Here is a 21,378-nt window from a genome sequence, read left to right on the forward strand (position 1 = left end):
TGTTGTTGCTGACAATATCATTTGTAACTGTGTTAAACTGAAAAATAATCTTTGTAATGCTTGCATTATTGTCTCATCTCATCTCATTATCTCTAGCCACTTTATCCTGTTCTACAGGGTCGCAGCCAAGCTGGAGCCTATCCCAGCTGACTACGGGCGAAAGGCGGGGTACACCCTGGACAAGTCACCAGGTCATCGCAGGGCTGACACATAGACACAGACAACCATTCACACTCACATTCACACCTACGGTCAATTTAGAGTCACTAGTTAACCTAACCTGCATGTCTTTGGACTGTGGGGGAAACCGGAGCACCCGGAGGAAACCCACGCGGACACGGGGAGAACATGCAAACTCCGCACAGAAAGGCCCTCGCCGGCCATGGGGCTCGACCCGAACTTTCTTGCTGTGAGGCGACAGCGCTAACCACTACACCACCGTGCCGCCCTTGCATTATTGTATCGTGCTTTTTTAAAATTAACTGTTTAAAAAAACCTTTTTGAACATTTTAACTTTTAAACCTTACTTTTATTCCTTTATCCTGATTTTCGTTTATCCTTTTATGCTCATTTTATCTCTGTAAAAAAAGCGCACTGAATGATCTCTAAAAATGTGACATAAATAAACCTGACTTGACTTGACTAGTTCACTTTTGATACTTCTGGCCTTCCATAGTCATAGGCTCCTCGCCCACACACAGCCCCCGCGCGGGGTGATGGTGATTCTCCGCAAAATGCCCCGCCCCATATATGACATCACTCACTCTACTCTGTCATAAATAAAGGGAGACCCGTCTCATCTCTCACCATAAAACCGAGATCTCACTGCGGAAGCTTTCTAGCAAAGCAAGCAAAAGGAATTTTATTTGCTTAGGACCCACTGGAGTTCTGTATTCAGGAGTAAGGCACTGGACACACTAATATGTATGTATTATTTTGATTTATTAATTATTTTAAAATGTTAAGATCTATAGAGAATGCATTTAGATATAATAACAATCAGTTCAGTTGGTTGGGTTCAATGCCCGAACTGATAATCCGCATCATCAGCTTTTCTTTGGCTAATCAGACACAAGGTACACCACCACTCTTGCCGGAGCGGTTGGGCGCCTTGCTTAGGGGCATTTAAGCCAGTCCTGCTGGTTTAGGGAATCGAACCAATAACCTTCTGGTCCCAAAGCTGTTTCTCTAACCATTAGGCAATGGCTTGCCCCTGATTTAAATTTAAAACTGGAAATAAACAGTAATAATAATAATTCATACAGCACTTGAATAGGTTACATTTAGTTTATTATAGAGCCTCATTCCTTATTCCACATTCTGCATCTTTCAGATCGGAGGCCACTTTATCGAGTGAGGTATTAAGGAACCGCTTGTGTTCATCACAGCCATGACTTTGAACAAAGGCGACAAGTTGAGGAACATGGACAGAAGGAGAGGGAGCACGCCGTTTCCCATGCACCTTCAGACCCTGCACCGGAGGAGCATGCCGGTGGATGACCGCGAGCTGCGTTCCTCCGTAGCTCCGGTGCTGGCGGGCGAGCTGTCCAGCCTCACGCGCTGCACGTCCTACAGTCCCGGCGAGCAGCACCGCGACAGCTGCGTGTCCGACTCCTCCGACTCGGTCATCTCGTCCGGTAGCGACTCCGACGGACAGATCTACAAGGTCGTACTTTTGGGAGAGCACGGCGTCGGGAAGTCCACCCTCGCGCGGATATTCGGTGGAGTGGAGGACACTCACGACTACGAGGACGCAGGTAAGGACTGCGCGCATCCATGCACAATTACATCACACTGATTATAGGGTGCATCCCAAGGACAACCAGAGCCATTAAGACCTGATCAGACTGTGTGTGTTTGAGTGTTTTTATAGGGCAATAGCATTTGCTCTGGAATGGAAACTAAGCTTATTGATTGCTGCTATTTCCATCCACTTACCCTTACCTCCATTAGCCATAAAGAGAGCTGCTGTCAATCAATCACTGCACACATTAATATAACAGCAGTGCTAGGCTGGCCAACAGCATTGAATAGAACTGAAAATCATACCTACTGCAACACATATCATAATACTGATCATATATTTTGCTCGGTTCTTCCAGGAAATACATACGACAGATCTTTCGCTGTGGATGGAGAGGAAGCAAATATCTTATTATATGACATCTGGGAACAGGTGAGCTAATCAGTCAATACAAATTCTTAGAAACATACCATTACCATAAACACACTGCACACAACATACAAGAGCAATGTAATAACCAGATACAAATTGTGTGATCTCCTAGGACAACAGCCAATGGCTGAAGGATCAGTGTATGCGTCTGGGTGATGCCTACATCATCGTCTATTCTGTGACAGACAAGTCAAGTTTTGAGAAGGCATCCGAACTGCGCATACAGCTCCGCAGGGCACGGCAGTCGGAAAACATCCCTATCATCCTGGTGGGAAACAAGACTGATCTAGTACGCTCCAGAGAAGTGTCCGTAGATGGTAGGTACCCTCTGTCTGCTCTAGGATTATTAGTGAGCAAACCCTGCCTCCTTTCATTCCTTGCTCACTCATTCCCCCGCCAGTCCAATTCCTCACTGCTGGTGTTATGTAGCCATTCCTAGCTGACTGATGTATGGGAGACCAAGTAAACAAGACCCTAATTTTCCTCAACTACTGGGTCATCACCATAATAAAGTCAGCATCCCCCTCCCTCTGTCCAGTGAAGTACGAAACAAGGGAATAACCGAAGTGCAGAAATGAACATAATAATTAACTGATTAAAAGGGCTCCACTTTTAGGCATTTGCAAATTACCCTAATGACTGCAAACATCAAAGACATATTAAGTCTGCCCCCCACCCCCATCCTTGGTCCTTCTAACTTGCTTTCTCACGTCAAACATTTAAAGCTCCTAATAGAATATATCTATTCCTAGGTTACTCATTTCATGGCAGGTTAAGTAAACAAGTCCCTAAATCCCCCTCTCCCTGTGCACTAAGTAACAGCCAGTTCCTCTAACCTGTATTCATTTTCCCTCCATTTTCCTTGTAGAGGGCAGTGCATGTGCTGTCGTGTTCGACTGCAAGTTCATCGAGACCTCAGCATCGCTACATCACAATGTCCGCACTCTGTTCGAGGGTATTGTGCGGCAGATCCGCCTACGCAGGGACAGCAAGGAGGAGAATGCACGGCGCATGGCTAACTGCAAACGCCGTGAGAGCATCAGCAAGAAGGCCAAGCGCTTTCTGGGTCGCATGGTCGCACGCAAGAACAAGAAGATGGCCTTTAGACAGAAGTCCAAGTCCTGCCATGACCTTTCAGTGCTCTGAGCAAAATGGACTTGTAGAGCCACTAAGACCAGAAGCTGTGTATGGTTTTTGACACTAACTCAAGGACAAGACAATTGTACAGAGATATCTTTACATATTTTGTATTGTAAAACAGACAAACCGAAACCAACAATAGTCAATGGTATAGACTTGCATGAGGCTTTTTAAGTTTCTATATTTTATTTAATATTTTTTTGTTCTTTTATTTTGCCTTAAAGTTGTTGAGTGGTCAAAATCTAGCAGTGCAAGTAGAAGTGAAGTTCTCAAAGCCATTTCATTGTGTACTGAGAGCTCTGGGCATGCTTTCTCAAGGGAAGGGTTTGTGAATGCAGTAGCAATTGTAATGATGTACCGCTCCCAAAAGTGGGACACACTTTCTCATGTACATGTCTAAAAGATGAGCACAATTAATTTTCCTCACTGATATGAGAAATGGAATCATATTTACTTGAATCTGAGTGCGCAGGTACGTACTTCAGCACTTCAGAAACACAGCATGGTGTTTGGGGAGGGACTCTGGACTGAGAAATGTCAAACATTTAATCATCAAAATATTATTTAAATGCAAGGTGTAATTGAATATCGTAGAAGCAATAAATTATGTGTTGTTTTTCAAAATGTTTGATTTGCAATTCCATTTAATATTATTCAATTGTTAATTTTATTACAAGTTTACACTGATTTTATAATAAAAAAAGTTAATTTAATGAGCAATATCCTTTTTTTAATTTATTTTTTTACTGCTAACACACACACACACAGACAATTTCCTCGAGAAGCTCAGGTACATTTAATGTATTCCCTCATCCATATGTAGGTGTGGAATTATTCAGAGACTTGTTGACCAGGAGTATCATTAAAGGAAACAAGGCACTTAAGAGCTTTTGCATGAAGTTAAAGAAGTTAAACATTAATTTTCTGAGAGTAGACACAGTTCCCTCACACTTAACTTTACCCATTCTGTCTTTGTTGAGGACCAGAGCAGACACTCACCTACTTATACAAGGTATGTTTTTCAAAAATTCATACAAAATATGAAGGATACATTTATAATAGATCTACAGTAGACACGTAGGCCTCATCAGTTCAGTAATAAGGTGACTTATTTTATAGGATTGTAGGTCTTATGTTTTTGCCAATATTAACATATAAACTGACATATTTGGCTTTCAATTCAGACATAATTCCAAATCACTTCTTCTTGTGCATGAATTGAACAGACTGGAAATTAGATCTTTAGTTACAATGCGCATGTCTGGAAATCTTCCAATCATTACTAAATGTAAAGTAATTATCAAAAGAGATCCGAACACCTATCTGCATCTAAACCTTGATTTCCACTATATGATAAAAGTTTCTTAAAATATAATAAACATGTTTCCTGCTAGCCCTTAGTTTGTAATGCTCTGTACATAACTAGGAAATCAAACTGCACAGTGTGAACTCTACATTGTAAATATGTCCGGTGTTACTTTTAGCACTTAAACTGAAGTTCTTTCTTAGGTATGTTAGCCATCTCAGTGTTTTCAACTGCTATTCTGATTGGTGAATCAAATCGATTCACTTTAGTGAGTCAAAATACCCATCACTGATCTCTATACCATGCAGAATGACAAAATATGACTTATGTTTTGTGTAGGAGTCTATAGGCCACAGGGTGTTCAATGAATGAGATGTCTTCGTGGATCAAAACACTGAACGTGGGTCTTTTTTTGTTTGTTTTACTATGTGTTTAGTTCCATAATGTTCCATCATGCATGTAATGCTGTGTAAACAACATGAAACTATATCTTGCCTAGACAACGCTGACATTTTAGTGGATATAAATGCTCTTTTATGCTCTTTATTTTTATTTTAGCTGCTGCTTTTTCTGTCGATTTTATATGGAGAAGCAGCACATCTTAGGATTGGTGTTCCAGAAAACTATGATGGTATTTTCCCTTGGTACCTCACCAAGGTGAGTTCTTCCCAAAAAGGACAAACTAGCACTATTGCTCTAAATCTGAACAGACTTCAAATCACAGAGTATTTCTCCAAAATGTCAAAGGAAAAATATAAACAAAAACAAAAATACAAAATACAAAAGTTCCTCATTTAGGATTACTTTTTAGGCCTTTCCTATAGAACAGGGGTCACCAAACTCCGGCCCGCAGGCCAACTCCGGCCCGCCACCCCCCTTTGACCGGCCCCCCAGCCCCCCACCACTTGAACCAGCCCTATGAGACAATCCCCAAAAGTGGTCATGACCTATTTTTTTTAAATTGGTTTTTGGCAAATAACATGTCTGCATCTTGTATTTTGTTGATTTTATCAATTAAAATTGATATTTAGTTATAAAATGAACTATTCATATTTTCCGAATTTTCGTCATATGCTCGCGATCAAGCAGTGACAGGCAGCGCACGCGCAGAGAACTGTCAGTGTTCAGGACAGCAAAATGGCGAGCGGTCAGCGAAAAGCTGACAGAGAGTGCAGGGTTTTTAAAGAACAGTGGACCACCGATTATTTTTTCGTTCAGTGTAAGGACTGTGCAGTTTGTCTTGTATGTAAAGAAAGTGTGTCGGTTTTCAAAGAATATAATCTGCGTCGTCACTACGAAACCCACCATAAAGAGTATGCTAGTTTGCGAGGGCAAACAAGAGAAGACAGGATTCGGAGGATGAAATGCGGACTGGCTGCACAACAGAATGTATTCCTTCGCCAAACCCAGATCAACCAGGCTGCTGTCCGAGCTCGCTATAAGGTAGCTCACCTACTAGCTACCCATGGAAAGCCGTTTACTGATGGGGACTTTGTTAAAGTATGCATGCTTGCTGTGGCCAAGGAGGTGTGTCCCGACAAGAAGGATGCGCTCAACGCGGTGAGTCTCTCCGCACCTGCTATGACCAGGCGAACCAAAGATTTGGGGGACAACGTGTATGACCAGCTGAATGAGAAAGCGTCAGAATTCAAGTTTTTTGCTTTGGCCATGGATGAGAGCAATGACGTGCAGGACACAGCACAACTGCTGTGATGTATTGCTCATATTATAATTTCACTGTTTTTTTAAGTGTATTTATTTTATAGGCCTTTTTATTTGACCTTTATTAAGTGCTGCACACAATTATTATTAATAATATCAACAGGCCTACCTACAATTTATAATTTTCCACTCACCTTTGCCAGTGTCAATCACCTCAACTAGGCAGATGTTTCTTACCTTGACAGCTTTGATGTTATTTTTATTAGAAAATAAATAAATGGAATATCTGTGGTATTTCAAATTAAAACAAAGTGTGAAGACTCGAGTACTACTTTTGCAAACCACTAGTAAAGATAAACAAATATGTGCCAGGAATCAAGTGTTGATATAGTAGTGGGGATACAGTAGTGGGGATGGCTGTGCCAGGCTAGTAATCTCTACTACACAATGAGGCCTGCTGGTGATCATATTTGTCTGGGTCATACAATTCTATGTTATATAGCTGACTCGACCCCGGCCTCCCATCACAGTCAGGAACGACAATGTGGCCCCCAGAGAAAAAAAGTTTGGTGACCCCTGCTATAGAATCTAATGGATGATTCAATAATGCTGCTGATATTGTCTGATATACCAAAACTGAGCTTCCAGCTCTTCCGTTGGCGTCATTAATGCATCTCAAAGCACAGTGGAAGGAACCTCTTTATCACATTTTAGATCTAAATGGAGTGGCTATTAATGGATGCCCTTGTATTGCTGGTTTGAGTGAACATTATTAAAGACTCTCTAGGTTGAAGTAGGGGTGAGGGTTAAAAAACAGGCAGCTTGCGTACATGCTGTTCATTTACATCTTTCACAAAATTCAATGATCCAAGGTGTGATTATGAGTAAGCTGCATGTGCCACTAAATTTTAGATGATGTTCCAGTACAAAGTCACAGGGCCATTCATGCTGTGTCCAAAATGGCAGATTTTTTTTTTTACCAGAGGCCATAGTAATAATGAGCATTTCTGTCTCCTCTGGATTGCCTCTTTGCTCTGACACTGTAATTGAAGGAAATTGCAAGAGACAATCTTGTCACACTCAGTGTTTGAGAGTGTTTAGCTCTCAAAATGTTCTCTGAATGTACTGAGGACCGATTAATTATTGTGCTGGTACTGAAAGGACTTAATGGTCATTATGTTTATTCAAGCTTTCAGAAAGAAGGCAGACAATGGGTTATGATACATGTTCATTGTATGCACCTATCAGTAATCCAAATCAGGAATATTTAAATAGCAATAGAGCAACGGCTACAATTATTGACAATGCTTTGGCCATTGCAAAAGTAGAAAAGACTTTCAATATGTAAATTGTGCATGAATAATTACTCAAACTTCCACTGGAAAAAAACCCAGTTGATTCCCAATTACTTAGCGTATCAGATCACGTGACACCGTTCCATAAGTATCGACACTTTTGTCCACAGTTATTGACACCGTTAATCCAGATTATTATTTATGAAAAAAAATCAGTATGTGGTATTAAGCTAACAAAACATAGTTTTTATTTAAAATTTGTTTTACATAGACTTATATTTAGTACAAAATATATTTTATATAAATATATCGATGTCGGTGCTTACGTAAATGAAAAAGTAATTCTAATGTTTGTAAACAAATGAACTGATAATGTTTAACCTGTGTTAGAAAATCTTTTTGTTGCACTTTCTACCCATTTTCTAAGTATTTTCATAGATCATGTTTTATTAATTGTTCATTGTTGTTTGTATTAATTTCTAGTTTTGTAGTTTACCAATAAATGTCAACAGGCAATTAACACTGTAAGCACATGAAAATCCAAGTCAAAGGTCGCATGTCTTTCCTCGAACCAAAATATAAAATGTCTACTGATACTGTAATATGTGGTAGATATTTACAACAAAGTGCAAAAAAAAAAAATCTGAATGGAATAGAAACATCTGAATATTTCAAGAATGTAATTTTTTATATGCTAGGAATTTAATTCTGGTCTAATTCTAGTATTTATTGCAATAGGATTCCAAATACTCTATAAACATTCCATTCTGTTATGAATCAGAAAAAAAATTATTATAAAATAACAACACTTTTATTTTTTAAAAAGTACTTCATCTACTTCAACAATGTTACACAAAGATCAATACATAACAGTTGTAAATGTCACTTAATTCCACAGGGTGTCGATAATGATGGACACCGGTGAAAGTGATCACTATTATTGACACCTCACATGACTTCTCAAATGCACGTTTAGATACAAAATAGCGACTGTCAAATGAAAGAGCAAGAAACAAAGTAGGTTTCGACAAGGAGCTCAAGAAATATCAGTGAATTTGATAAGTAAAAACATGTAGATGATCTTTCCACCATGCTTACCTGCGATGATAACGTCCGGGTTTTCCTCAAATTACTGATCGCACTAAAAAAAATTCCATCTCAGATAATGAGCTGCGTCATCAGATGACAAGATCAAAGGGTGAGGCGGGTCTTCTGGTTGATTAATTAACCAATAATAACTGCTGTAACTGAAATTCACCTTTGTAAAAATGTTTTTTATTGGTAAATCTGAAAAGGTGTCGATAATTGTAGACTGTCGATAATTGTAGCCGCTGCTTTAGTTGCAAAAAAAGAAAAAAAGAAAGAAAATTAAATGTACATATTCATTTTATCCCAAATATAGCTGATGCTGAAAGCTGTTGGTGTTGAAAGCTTGCTTCTTTAGTGATATACTGGAATTACAAGGTTAATGCAGTTAACAAGTAAGAAAGACATAGCTGGGGTAGAATTGCACTAACTATAAATCATCACACACTCACACTGAGCAAAAGTATGTTGCAGAGTAATGAAAACCATCTTGAAGTCAGAATCACATAAGCATCATACTCAGGTTTGGAGGTGTGATCTTTTTGATTTCCAGAGTTTGAAGTTATAATTGAATGTTTAAATTGTGATAATGTAGTTCTGATTTAATGTTGTTTTCTATATGGATTTTTCTGCTTTGCTTAAATGAAACAAATAGTATTACTATGTCAAACACTGCCTTTCAAGATAAACTGGACACACTGTTTTCATGAATTAGTCAGCTTTACTTGCTTGTTAATTATGTCAGCCTTACAACTACAGTGCAAAATTAAAGAAGCAATCTACAGACACCACACGTTTTGGCTGATGGAATATATTTGTTGTAAGAGAACACGGGAAATAGTTTACTAATTTATCAAACAAACAGGATCTGTGCTCTGCAGTGAGCCCATGAGTTGTACCATTCTTAACCATGTTGTCCTTGGCAGGTTATCATATGTTTGGAGTTCAGGATGGTAATATGCATGATCAGATGACTCATGTGTTATTGGTAAACCACCTGGCTTACTTGTGCACTTGTGATTTTTGAGATGGCTGGACTTGCTCCTTAAACTGCCAGAGAACAGTGCAGTAAGACCTGGTTCTGTTTTTCCTGGCAGGGTTAAGCTCTTTTCTGATCACATGGGTTTCCAGCCTTGCATGCTACCTCCTCCATGAATTTTAGTTCTACTGTATGTGATTATCAACTTTTGTCCCTTGGACGGGATGTAAAATGGAGGTCCCGTGTATTGGAGAGCAACACCCAATGCATGTTAAAGAACACGCTGCACTTTTCATAAAGAGTAGTGTGTAAACACGATGTAGTGTTTTACACTGGCTTATTTTCTACAAAATACTTTTTCATAATCTTGCAGTTATACATTTCGGTTTAATAATTCTGAGCAGCAGTGAACCAATTTGACTGGCCTACTTGGGAGCACAGATACCTGAATTGGCTACTGTTCATAATTACACTATACAGTGTCTTGCAGAAGTATTCACCCCCCCCCTTGGTGTTTGTCCTGTTTTGTCATATTACAAGCTGGAATTAAAATGGATTTGGGGGGGTTAGAACCATTTGATTTACACAACATGCCTACAACTTTAAAGGTGCAAATTGTTTTTTTTTATTGTGACACAAACAATAATTAAGATGAAAAAACAGAAATCTGGAGTGTGCATAAGTATTCAACCCCCAAGTCAATACTTCATAGAGCCACCTCTTGCTAAAATTACAGCTGCAAGTCTCTTGGGCTATGTCTCTATTAGCTTAGCACATCTAGCCACTTTTTGCCCATTCCTCAAGGCAAAACTGCTCCAACTCCTTCAAGTTAGATGGGTTGCGTTGGTGTACAGCAATCTTCAAGTTATACCACAGATTCTCAATTGGATTGAAGGCTGGGCTTTGACTAGGCCATTCCAAGACATTTAAATGTTTCCCTTTAAACCACTCCAGTGTAGCTTCAGCAGTATGTTTAGGGTCATTGTCCTGCTAGACCATGAACCTTCATCCCAGTCTCAAACCTCTGGCTGACTCAAACAGGTTTTCCTCCAGAATTGCACTGTATTTAGTACCATCCATTTTTCCTTCAGTCCTGACCAGCTTTCCTGTCCCTGCAGAAGAAAAACATCCCCACAGCATGATGCTGCCACCACCATGCTTCACTGTACAAATGGTGTTCTCAAGGTGTTGGGTTTGCGCCACACATGGCATTTCCCATGATGGCCAAAAAGATCTATTTTAGTCTCATTTGACCAGAGAATCTTCTTCCATGTGTTTGGGGAGTCTGCCACATGCTGTTGGGCAAACTCCAAATTTGTTTTCTTAAGCAATGGCTTTTTTCTGACCATTCTTCCATAAAGCCTCACTCTGTGGAGTGTACGGCTTAAAGTGGTCCTATGGACAGATACTCCCATCTCTGCTGTGGATCTTTGCAGCTCCTTCAGTGTTATCTTTGGTGGTTTTGTTGCATCTCTGATTAATGCCCTCCTTGCCTGGTCTGTGAGTTTTGGTGAGTGGCCTTCTCTTGTCAGGTTTGTAGCGGAGCCATATTCTTTCCATTTTGCTATAATGGATTTAATGGTGCTCCCTGGGATATTCAAAGTTTGGGATATTTTTTATAACCCAACCCTGATCTATACTTCTTCACAACTTTGTCTCTGACCTGTTTGGAGGCTCCTTGGTTTTCATGTTGCTTGCTTCGTAGCGTTGCAGAGTCAGGTTCCTTCCAGAACAGGTTGATTTATACAGATATCATGTGACAGATCATGTGACACATTGAGTGCATGCAGGTGGATCTTAATCAACTAATTACGTGACTTATGAAGTGAATTGGTTGGACCAGCTCTTATTTACGGGTTTCATATGAAAGGGTTTCATATGAATACCTATGCACACTCCAAATTTCTGTTCTTTCATCTTAATGATTGTTTGTGTCACAATAAAACAACAATTTGCACCTTTAAAGTGCTGGGCATGTTGTGTAAATCAAATGGTGCTAACCCCCCCAAAAAATCCATTTTAATTCCATCTTGTAATGCAACAATACAGGACAAACACCAAGGGGGATGAATACTTTTGCACGACACTGTGTATATATGCAAAAAAAAACATTTAAGTGTTCATGACCTACAAATCACTTGTGTGGCATGGGCTGATGATGTTGACCCACTATGTGGTATGCTTTGCCACTTAGAAGCTAGACTGTGCACCCAGTATGGATGTGTTCTATTGAACACTGGCACAATCCATACCAGAGTTAACGCAACTCTAGCATGTGTTAAAGTGCCAGTTTTATCACTGCCTGTAGCAGGAATCCCTTTCACCACATGTGGCTCAGTGGGTTACATGGTATGGCTCGCATCTTAATAATCACCCCCCAGTAGATGTGTCTCACACACAAAGCTGGATGTCAAAGCAAATAATAACGAGGTTCTAAAAACAAATTAAGTCCACTAATATTGCAATGATATTAACTAAAACATCATAAAAATGCATGTGATTTTTACAGTAATTTATGAGGAACAGGGTTGTTGTGGTGGCTCAGTTATTAAGGCTTTGATTTACAGATTAGAAGATCATGTGTTCAAATCCCAGCATTCCAAACTACTGTGATTTAGTCCTTGAGCAAAAGCCTTAAATCTTGAGCTTGGTTGTATCCTGAATGAATTATAAGTCTTTTTTTATTTTTTACATTTTGTTAAACATCAGCAAATTAGCAAATGTATTGGGTTATATATTATTTATAGACTATACAATATATTCCAATACTTTACTGTAAGTATGTCATGCAGTTATTTGCTATAAATCTTACAGTATGTTACTGGCAACTCTGTTGTCTGTAAGTTACTGTCTAATTTACAATCAATTTTTTAGTGTTGTCAGTTGCAGTGACAAAAATCACTGTCATACTTAACATGCTGTCAATCAATATAATTTTTTGATCACACCCCTGTAACAAAGAAATACTTGAAATCAAATTTTCCTTCAAATCAGTTTTTATCTTCATGGAAGTTTACGTTGTTATTGTTGGGCTTGTTCTTATAGCTTCCTGATCTTCCTTTAAACTATGCTGATTTGATGGTGACTGGTGATGATGAGGGGATTTTTGGTGTAGAGTCAGGCTTCTTGTATGCCCTAAAACCACTGGACCGAGAGAAAAAGCCATCATACTCCTTGCAAGTGAGTAGATTTTACAGTTAAAATCCAATGAGTTTTTTCTTATTATGTATTGTGTGGGTAAAACTTTTTTTAATGGACTTTTTAGAGACAAACTGAAATCCAAGAACAAACAATAAATGTACATTATATAAATATAATTATTATACATACAAGACACTTTTTTGATGGAATAAAAACATGTATTCTATTCACTTATGGCGGGTTTCATTCATTTGGTTTGATAGCATGCAATATTGTTAGCATATTGCTTATTCTACGTGTATTATGCCACTCTACCCAATGGAGAATGAGCGTGTAATATTATTTACAATATTACGCGGTTGTCAAGACAACTTGACATCACACGTCAGAGATAATCCGAATATTCAATGAGAAAGTTTTCTGCTGCGCATGCGCAGAACCATTACTTTATTCGCTGGAAGCGCCATCGAATGTGTATGTATAATAACAATAATATTGGCTGGCTTTTTTTGTGGTATATCAGATATATTCCATTTAGCTATTTGTCTTCGACTCATTCAATATCATGCTAGCTGAATGGAATATATCGATATACCACTCAACACCAGCCAATATTATTTAAATATTATAAGGACACGAGTGTTTTACTGGGAAATACGCCACTCGTATTTTTCACACGAGCTTTTTCTGGAAAATGGAGGCCCAAAGCCGTGACATAAATCTCTATAGGTCACTTGTGAGGAAATCGATGAATTGTTTTGATAAATTTGGGTGCTTTTTGTTTGTGAATGTGTCTATATAATAAAAATAAAATCACACGTTGGCTTGAAGATATGAAGTTTCACTTCTTGTGTTGAAAAACTCGCATTTTTCATATGAAATGCATCGGAGATCTGAGTGACATATTTTCCGATATTTCACTCTGATGATGTCACTCCCAATGTTTTACTGCTGACTTGATGCATGTTGTCAAAATGGCGAACCGGATCAAAATTAAATTCTTCCGATTAGCTTGTGTTTTTTTTTGTCTAGATATGTCCATATAACATAAAGAACATTACACTGTGACACAAAGATATGAAGTTTATCTTCTCATGTTGAAAATATTTTCACTCGTTCACTTTGCTCACTCGTGAATATATTCACCACTCGAAGATAAACTTCATATCTTTGTGCAGCTGTGTAACATCCTCTATTTATATAACTTAAGCAATATCACATGAGAGGAAGTGCTGTTGTACTGAATATCAGCACAGCTGTGATTCGGTTGCAGTTAATCACAGTTGTGCTGATATTCAGAACAGCATGACCTTGAGTATGATATTGCTTTTATACAACAGTTTTTTAAACAAGAAATTAGTGTTGAGTCAGTGACATTTTGGACACAATATGGCCACATATTCTCTGTATTTTTGCTCTGTGACCAGAAATAGATCCTGAAGAAGCCGCGTTCATATTATTGCACTTAGGCTAGCTGGCATCTTCATCTGACGAGCTTTCATATTTGGAACATTGCTCAAACAATCAAATTAGTGGACCAGAACTGACTGTTGTATGAATATAAATGTCATAATATGGCATAAAACTACAGAATGACTTAATCAATGAGCCACGGATAACATTAAGTACAGTCTACTTCAAAAGCTTTGTCAGAATGGTCATGAATGTAGTCACTATTTACCTTCATAATCCATCATGATTGATTTAATCATTGTTTAGTTTTGATGGGCGAATATTAATGCAGTTTAGCAAAATTAAAAAAGAAAAAAAAAAGCATGGACTGGCAGTGTGTATCCAATGTAATACATTTTCAAGGTTGCACCAAAAATACCTGACAAGTGCTGTGGAAAATTGCCAGTCACATCACATGATGAAGAGGTTCACTGTGGGCACTGAAAAGACTTGCCACATGACCATTAAATCCACCTGCGTTTTTCTCCCAGGTGTCCTTCATGGCATCCATGCACCAGCAGAGCTTTAGTGTAGAGGTGTCCGTCATCGACAAGAATGACAACGTGCCCATGTTCCTGCAAGAGAGCATGCGAGGCACTGTTCAACTTGGCCTGCTGAAAGGTGGGAGAATTCAGCAGGGCTACATAATGAGTCTTTCATCATTTCTTTATAAAGAGTTTATATTATCCAGGTCACATTTACATATTTAGTACTTGACTAACATTACATTTATCCAAATAAACATAAAATCCAGCATGTCAACAAAACAAGTGCTGATCTTTCTGAGAAGATTCAATGTCTAAAAAATATATTTTGAGGTCGTGACTCCAAACAGTGGGGCGGCACGGTGGTGTAGTGGTTAGCGCTGTCGCCTCACAGCAAGAAGGTCCTGGGTTCGAGCCCCGGGGCTGGCGAGGGCCTTTCTGTGTGGAGTTTGCATGTTCTCCCCGTGTCCGCGTGGGTTTCCTCCGGGTGCTCCGGTTTCCCCCACAGTCCAAAGACATGCAGGTTAGGTTAACTGGTGACTCTAAATTGACCGTAGGTGTGAGTGTGAATGGTTGTCTGTGTCTATGTGTCAGCCCTGTGATGACCTGGCGACTTGTCCAGGGTGTACCCCGCCTTTCGCCCGTAGTCAGCTGGGATAGGCTCCAGCTTGCCTGCGACCCTGTAGAAGGATAAAGTGGCTAGAGATAATGAGATGAGACTCCAAACAGTTCTATCCAGCTTGTTGTTGATGAAATAGAATGCAATAACATATCATATATGCAATAACATATGCAATATAATTCAATGTGATTCAGTATGATGCAAGCATTTTAATGTTAACTCAGGAACAGAGGTCATACTGCCTGAGTCCTTTAACTGATTTCTTGATTTGGAGTAAGTCCTAGTGAAATGCTACAAATTGTGGTGCGTGCAGGAATTCTGAAGTAATCCCACCTGCCTCCACAAAAAGATCAACCAAATGTCCCCTGTAACCCCTGTGTTGTTTTCTAATGAACGTCTTGGGGTTCTGCTTCCCCAGAATATAAAGAAATAAGAAAAGACCAGGATAAAGCAGATGCTGAAGATAAATGAATGAACACCACATAAGCTCCATGCTGTGTCAATATGCTCCTATGTTAACTGGTCTTTCTTTGTCCCATGGGTCTCATATCTGACTAAATACCTGCTGCTCCCTGTGGATCCTAGCCCAATTTATACCTCTAGTTACAAACATCGATCATAAAGCAGATTACAAATGAAACAAATGAACTGAAATGAAATGAAACAAATAAATGAAATCTTGTGAGCTGGAGAAGAGTAACTTACAATAACAAAAGACAAATATTAGCAACCACAAGGAGCACAGGTCATTGATTACATAAAAAAACCTTCAAATATAATCTAAATAAATTCATGATTATAGTTTAGTAGACTTACTTCTACTAGAATCACCTTGACTATGAAAACAGTGAAAAAAATCCTTAAAGCTTCAAGTAAGACAAAAAACACCCCCCCTTGTTTGGGACATTTAAATAGTGATATATTACATGAATGGTATTTAGCAGACACTTATCCAGAGTGACGTATAACACACCCAGCATAGCCTGGGGAGCATCTGGGGTTTGGTGCCTTGCTCAAGGGCACTTTAGCCATTCCTACTGATCAAGGGAATTGAACCAGCAACCTTTTAGTCCCAAATCTGCTTCGCTAACCCTTAGACCATGACATCCCCCAATATAAACCGTGATTTACAACGAAGATGCACTGGAACAGACCACTGAAACTCAGCAGTAACAAATTGTGTGTATATTGGATTTTCAGGGCAGTGTGAAAGAATAATGACTTAATTTGCTTTAAGGACTTTTTTCTGTAAATGAAAACCCTTTGTTCAAACATGTGTACCACAAAAAATAAATTTCATCCCTTTCATCAGTCTTGCTTTTATGTTGTAACCTTAAGATGCACCTTCTGAGTGTACAGCAATTTAAAAGAAAATGATTTTATTCAAGGTGACAGCACCTTGTCACTTTCTTGCACTGTTCGTAAAGCTTTCAGGGATGATAATGCAGAGGAATGTACTTCATACACATGTACAGTGGTACTTGAAAGTTTGTGAACCCTTTATAATTTTCGATATTTCTGCATAAATATGACCTAAAACATCATCAGATTTTAACACAAGTCCTAAAAGTAGATAAAGACAACCCAGTTAAACAAATGAGACAAAAACATTATACTTGGTCATTTATTTATTGAGGAAAATTATCCAATGTTACATATCTCTGAGTGCCAAAAGTATGTGAACCTTTGCTTTCAGTATCTGGTGTGACCCCCTTGTGCAGCAATAACTGCAACTAAATGTTTCCGGTAACTGACATCAGACAGATGTCTTGATATTTCCCTTTAGAATTCGCTGGTATAATTCAGAATTCATTATTCTATCAGTGATGGCAAGCTGTCCTGGCCCAGATGCAGCAAAACAGGCCCAAACCATGCTACTACCACCACCACCGTGTTTCACAGATGGGATAAGGTTCTTATGCTGGAATGCAGTGTTTTCCTTTCTCCAAGCATAACGCTTCTCATTTAAACCAAAAAGTTCTATTTTGGTCTCATCTGTCCACAAAAGATTTTTCCAACAGCCTTCTGGCTTGTCCACGTGATCTTTAGCAAACTGCAGACAAGCAGCAATGTCCTTTTTGGAGAGCAGTGACTTTCTCCTTGCAACCCTGCCATGCACACCATTGTTGTTCAGTGTTCTCCTGATGGTGGACTCATGAACATTAACATTAGCCAATGTGAGAGAGGCCTTCAGTTGCTTAGAAGTTACCCTGCGGTCCTTTGTGCCCTCTCCGACTATTACACACCTTGCTCTTGGAGTGATCTTTGTTGGTCGAACACTCCTGGGGAAGGTAACAATGGTCTTGAATTTCCTCCATTTGTACAGAATCTGTCTGACTGTGGATTGGTGGAGTCCAAACTCCTTAGAGATGGTTTTGTAACCTTTTCCAGCCTGATGAGCATCAACAATGCTTTTTCTGAGGTCCTCAGAAATCTCCTTTGTTCGTGCCATGATACACTTCCACAAACATGTGTTGTGAAGATCAGACTTTGATAGATCCCTGTTCTTTAAATAAAACAGGGTGCCCACTCACACCTGATTGTCATCCCATTGATTGAAAATTCCTGACTCTTATTTCACCTTCAAATTAACTGCTAATCCTAGAGGTTAACATACTTTTGCCACTCACAGATATGTAATACTGGATCATTTTCCTCAATAAATAAATGACCAAGTATAATATTTTTGTCTCATTTGTTTAACTGGGTTGTCTTTATCAACTTTTAGGACTTGTGTGAAAATCTGATGATGTTTTAGGTCATATTTCTACAGAAATATCGAAAATTATAAAGGGTTCACAAACTTTCAAGCACCACTGTACATTGTATGTTTTCATTTCAAGATGGAATTACCCTAACACTAGCTCTAACCTCAGATATCAGTGTGTGTTGTACTCACCCCATATACATTAAATTTCGAAAGTTACAGCTCAACCCCCCCCGACACACACACCTATGTTAGCAGTTAGTTTTATAATGTTGGAAATTGTTGAGAAGAATTTGGCAGGGTTTAAGTGGTGGGAGTGTTTGTAATTATGTTGAGCTTTATTGAGTGCTTTGGGGCTGATAGGAAATGTTTAGAATGTAGAGATTCTTGGGAAGCGTATTGGGAGGTTTGGGTTTAATAAGGTTTACTGGAGAATGTTGATTTTGTTAGTTTATGAGAGTATTAGGTTAGGTTTATTGGAGTGAGGTTTTTTGGGGTTTATTGGACAATGGTAAGTTCTTTTTCACCACCATTAACTGATGAGGTAGTATTAGCACTTGAAGCCCTCCTGCATGTGTGTAGACATGGGAAAATCTTCCATGAAGGTCATTTAGTGACAAATGACCACCGTTACACATTAATCAGCTAGTGTGTTGTTTTCAGTATTGCATCCTGGATCACAGGATGAGTGTCTATGTCCTTACCTTACATCCAGTGAAACTACTGCCACTACATTACATTACATTACATTACATTACATTACAGGGATTTAGCAGACATTTTTATCCAGAGCAATGTACAACATGCCCAGAGCAGTCTGGGGAGCAGTTGGGGGTTAGGTGCCTTGCTCAAGGGCACTTCAGCCATTCCTGCTGATCCAGGGAATCAAACCGGCAGCTTTGGTCCCAAAGCTGCTTTTCTCACCATTAAGCCATGGCTTCCCTTAACTGGGCTGATATGTGGATGTGCTTGTGCGTGTGTGTGCACGCGCGCTTGTGTGTGTGTGCGCATCCCTCCATCCCCCTTACACTAGCAAATACATCCTTCCAGAGCTGTTCTTATTCTCAGCACTAGACCTTTGCTCCAGTTCATGGGATAGGAGTATGCATGCTCCTGTTTTCCCCTCACTTCCACCTGTGCTATGCTGCTAACAGAGCCTGAGTGTATGTGCCCTACTCTGCCATGTACTCAGAGGCAACTGTTTTTCACAGCCCATGTTGGCTAGCAGACCTGTAATAATAGGCCTGTAAGAGACTTGGTGCTTTTTGTAAAAAGAGAGCCTGAGCATTCTCTCTCACTCTGCCAAATTCTCAGAGTCCCAACTCAGAAAACAGCCTTCAGCTTTATGCTTGCTGCCTCAGTATCAACATAATCAGGTCACTAGCCATAAAATCCAGACCCAGCGCTGGCTGACATCCAGTACAAACTACGAAATGTTCACTGAGCATATGGACATCAGACATAGCTCAGTTATAATTGCTAATTTTAGGGCCCTATAATGGAGCCTTCCTGATAGCTCAGGATCCAGACCTTGTCCATGGACATATCTGGGAGACTCTTCCTTATAGAGCATGAACTGGTAGATGAGCCATGTTGCCCAGTTCCAGTCTCAAAGGAGGGTCTAGAGCAGTTTCCACCGGCTCACAGACACAGCAGGACTGACCACCCATGACTGGTACATTTAAAAAAACAGCAGCCCAAACTGGGTACTGTGGTTCAAACCAACACTGAACTTTCTCTTCCACTCACTGGTTGTCACTGAAATCTTTGTATTTCAATGTAAGGATTTTATTGACAGCTATGTGGCAGGTTTTCAGCAGCCATCAGCTACATGCCAAGTGGTGGTCACTTGTTCCCATTGATGCTTTTACTTTTGATTTAGACACTCCTTCCCTGTGAAGACTTAACATCTCAGATAAATGCGTAACTATTGCACTCCCGGCTATACTGTCTGTGCCTATGGGTTTTGCCCCTTGGACCAGTGAGCAACCAGGAAATGATCTAGAATTCTAGTGCCTGTAGCCTCTCTCAGGGTAGGAGAACTGCCATTCTGTGAGGAGTATTTCATCCTCATGGGCATTACTGAGAGACATGTTGCTCCAGGAGGTTTGTGCTGCAGCTACCATAGGTGGGTTGGTTCCTCATTACCTTGGAAGGGGGTATCCAGGTGTTAGACACTGCCCCTGCCATTATGAGTGAACTACATCGCTAGTTACAGATGTACTTGTGGTTCTGTGAACATCAGATGACTGAATAAACACTCAGCAAATGGAGTGAAGGTATTTATAGCAAACACTGTCACTTTGCAACTTTGTTAAAAGTTTCAGCATGCATGTGTATTGCATGAGTGGATATCTATGTCTTGACAATGTCCACAGAACCACAGTTACTTTGACTAGCATATTATTTATACTCTGTGTTGAATGCTACTGGGCTTCACAGTGCTCATTAGCCTGGAATTGTTTTTCCCTCATGAGCATTACTGTCCTGCATTTGTCTATAGATTTATCTATTTATCTCTACTGCCCTACATTTATCTATATCTCTAGACTATAGTCACTTTATAAGACAAAAAAATTTTGAATCTAGCTCATGCACCTAAGTCTAAATAGCTTGCTAGTCACAAATGCCCAGCAAACATACGGTAACAAGAAGCCCTCTTGACAAATCAGTAACTTTGCAACAGACATCATTCATTCTTATTCTCAAAGTTACTCTTTGAATCAATGACTTGGTGGCAGACATGGCTCAGCTTAAATCACTGATCCTGTGACTTGAAATGATTGCACATCTAAACAGAATTCTCCTTCTGCCTCAGCTGTCAGCCATCCTTCTTAGCACTTCTCAGATAAGCATGAGAATGCTATGTCTAAAGCTATCTCTGGGAGGTACTTCCAGGCTAACAATGACCTACCAGATGAGTTGCTGCTTTGAACTCTGGCCTCAGCAGTTTCTGGGAAAAGTTTGGTTCTGCCTCTGTCTGCATGTGTGTACCTAAAGCAGGCTGTCACGATGAAGTTGTGCCATCCACCCTGAAGATGGCTCTGTGTGGTGCAATGCAGCCCACAACATCAAATACAGTGGTGCTTGAAAGTTTGTGAACCCTTTAGAATTTTCTTTCTTTCTGCATAAATATGACCTAAAACATCATCAGATTTTCACACAAGTCCTAAAAGTAGATAAAGAGAACCCAGTTAAACAAATGAGACAAAAATATTATACTTGGTCATTTATTTATTGAGGAAAATGATCCAAAATTACATATCTGTGAGTGGCAAAAGTATGTGAACCTCTAGGATTAGCAGTTAATTTGAAGGTGAAATTAGA

The 21,378-nt window shown here is 39.5% G+C and overlaps 2 protein-coding genes across 2 annotated transcripts in view; both read left to right on the forward strand.

Annotated features, from left to right (window-relative positions):
• The first annotated feature begins 852 nt into the window (after window positions 1-852).
• On the forward strand, window positions 853-3,901 carry rrad (Ras-related associated with diabetes). The gene is made up of 5 exons (XM_060912042.1): window positions 853-924; window positions 1,334-1,757; window positions 2,103-2,176; window positions 2,289-2,493; window positions 3,045-3,901. The coding sequence occupies exons 2-5, from the start codon at window positions 1,391-1,393 to the stop codon at window positions 3,320-3,322; spliced, it is 924 nt and encodes a 307-aa protein (XP_060768025.1). The 5' UTR covers window positions 853-924; window positions 1,334-1,390; the 3' UTR covers window positions 3,323-3,901.
• Window positions 3,902-4,986: 1,085 nt separating this feature from the next.
• Window positions 4,987-21,378, forward strand: part of cdh16 (cadherin 16, KSP-cadherin) — a 157,577-nt gene continuing 141,185 nt past the window's right edge. The window contains exons 1-4 of the mRNA XM_060911626.1: window positions 4,987-5,022; window positions 5,181-5,279; window positions 12,690-12,824; window positions 14,729-14,858. Coding sequence (XP_060767609.1) covers window positions 4,987-5,022; window positions 5,181-5,279; window positions 12,690-12,824; window positions 14,729-14,858 — 400 coding nt within the window. The remainder of the gene's footprint in view (window positions 5,023-5,180; window positions 5,280-12,689; window positions 12,825-14,728; window positions 14,859-21,378) is intronic.

The sequence above is a fragment of the Neoarius graeffei genome, chromosome 27 (genome assembly GCF_027579695.1).
Source record: "Neoarius graeffei isolate fNeoGra1 chromosome 27, fNeoGra1.pri, whole genome shotgun sequence".
NCBI classification, from domain to species: domain Eukaryota; kingdom Metazoa; phylum Chordata; class Actinopteri; order Siluriformes; family Ariidae; genus Neoarius; species Neoarius graeffei.

Coding starts and splice junctions, on each gene's coding strand:
- rrad (XM_060912042.1), top strand. CDS start 1,391: ATGACTTTGAACAAAGGCGACAAGTTGAGGAACATGGACAGAAGGAGA. Junction 1,758..2,102: donor TCACGACTACGAGGACGCAG/GTAAGGACTGCG, acceptor CGGTTCTTCCAG/GAAATACATACGACAGATCT. Junction 2,177..2,288: donor TATATGACATCTGGGAACAG/GTGAGCTAATCA, acceptor GTGATCTCCTAG/GACAACAGCCAATGGCTGAA.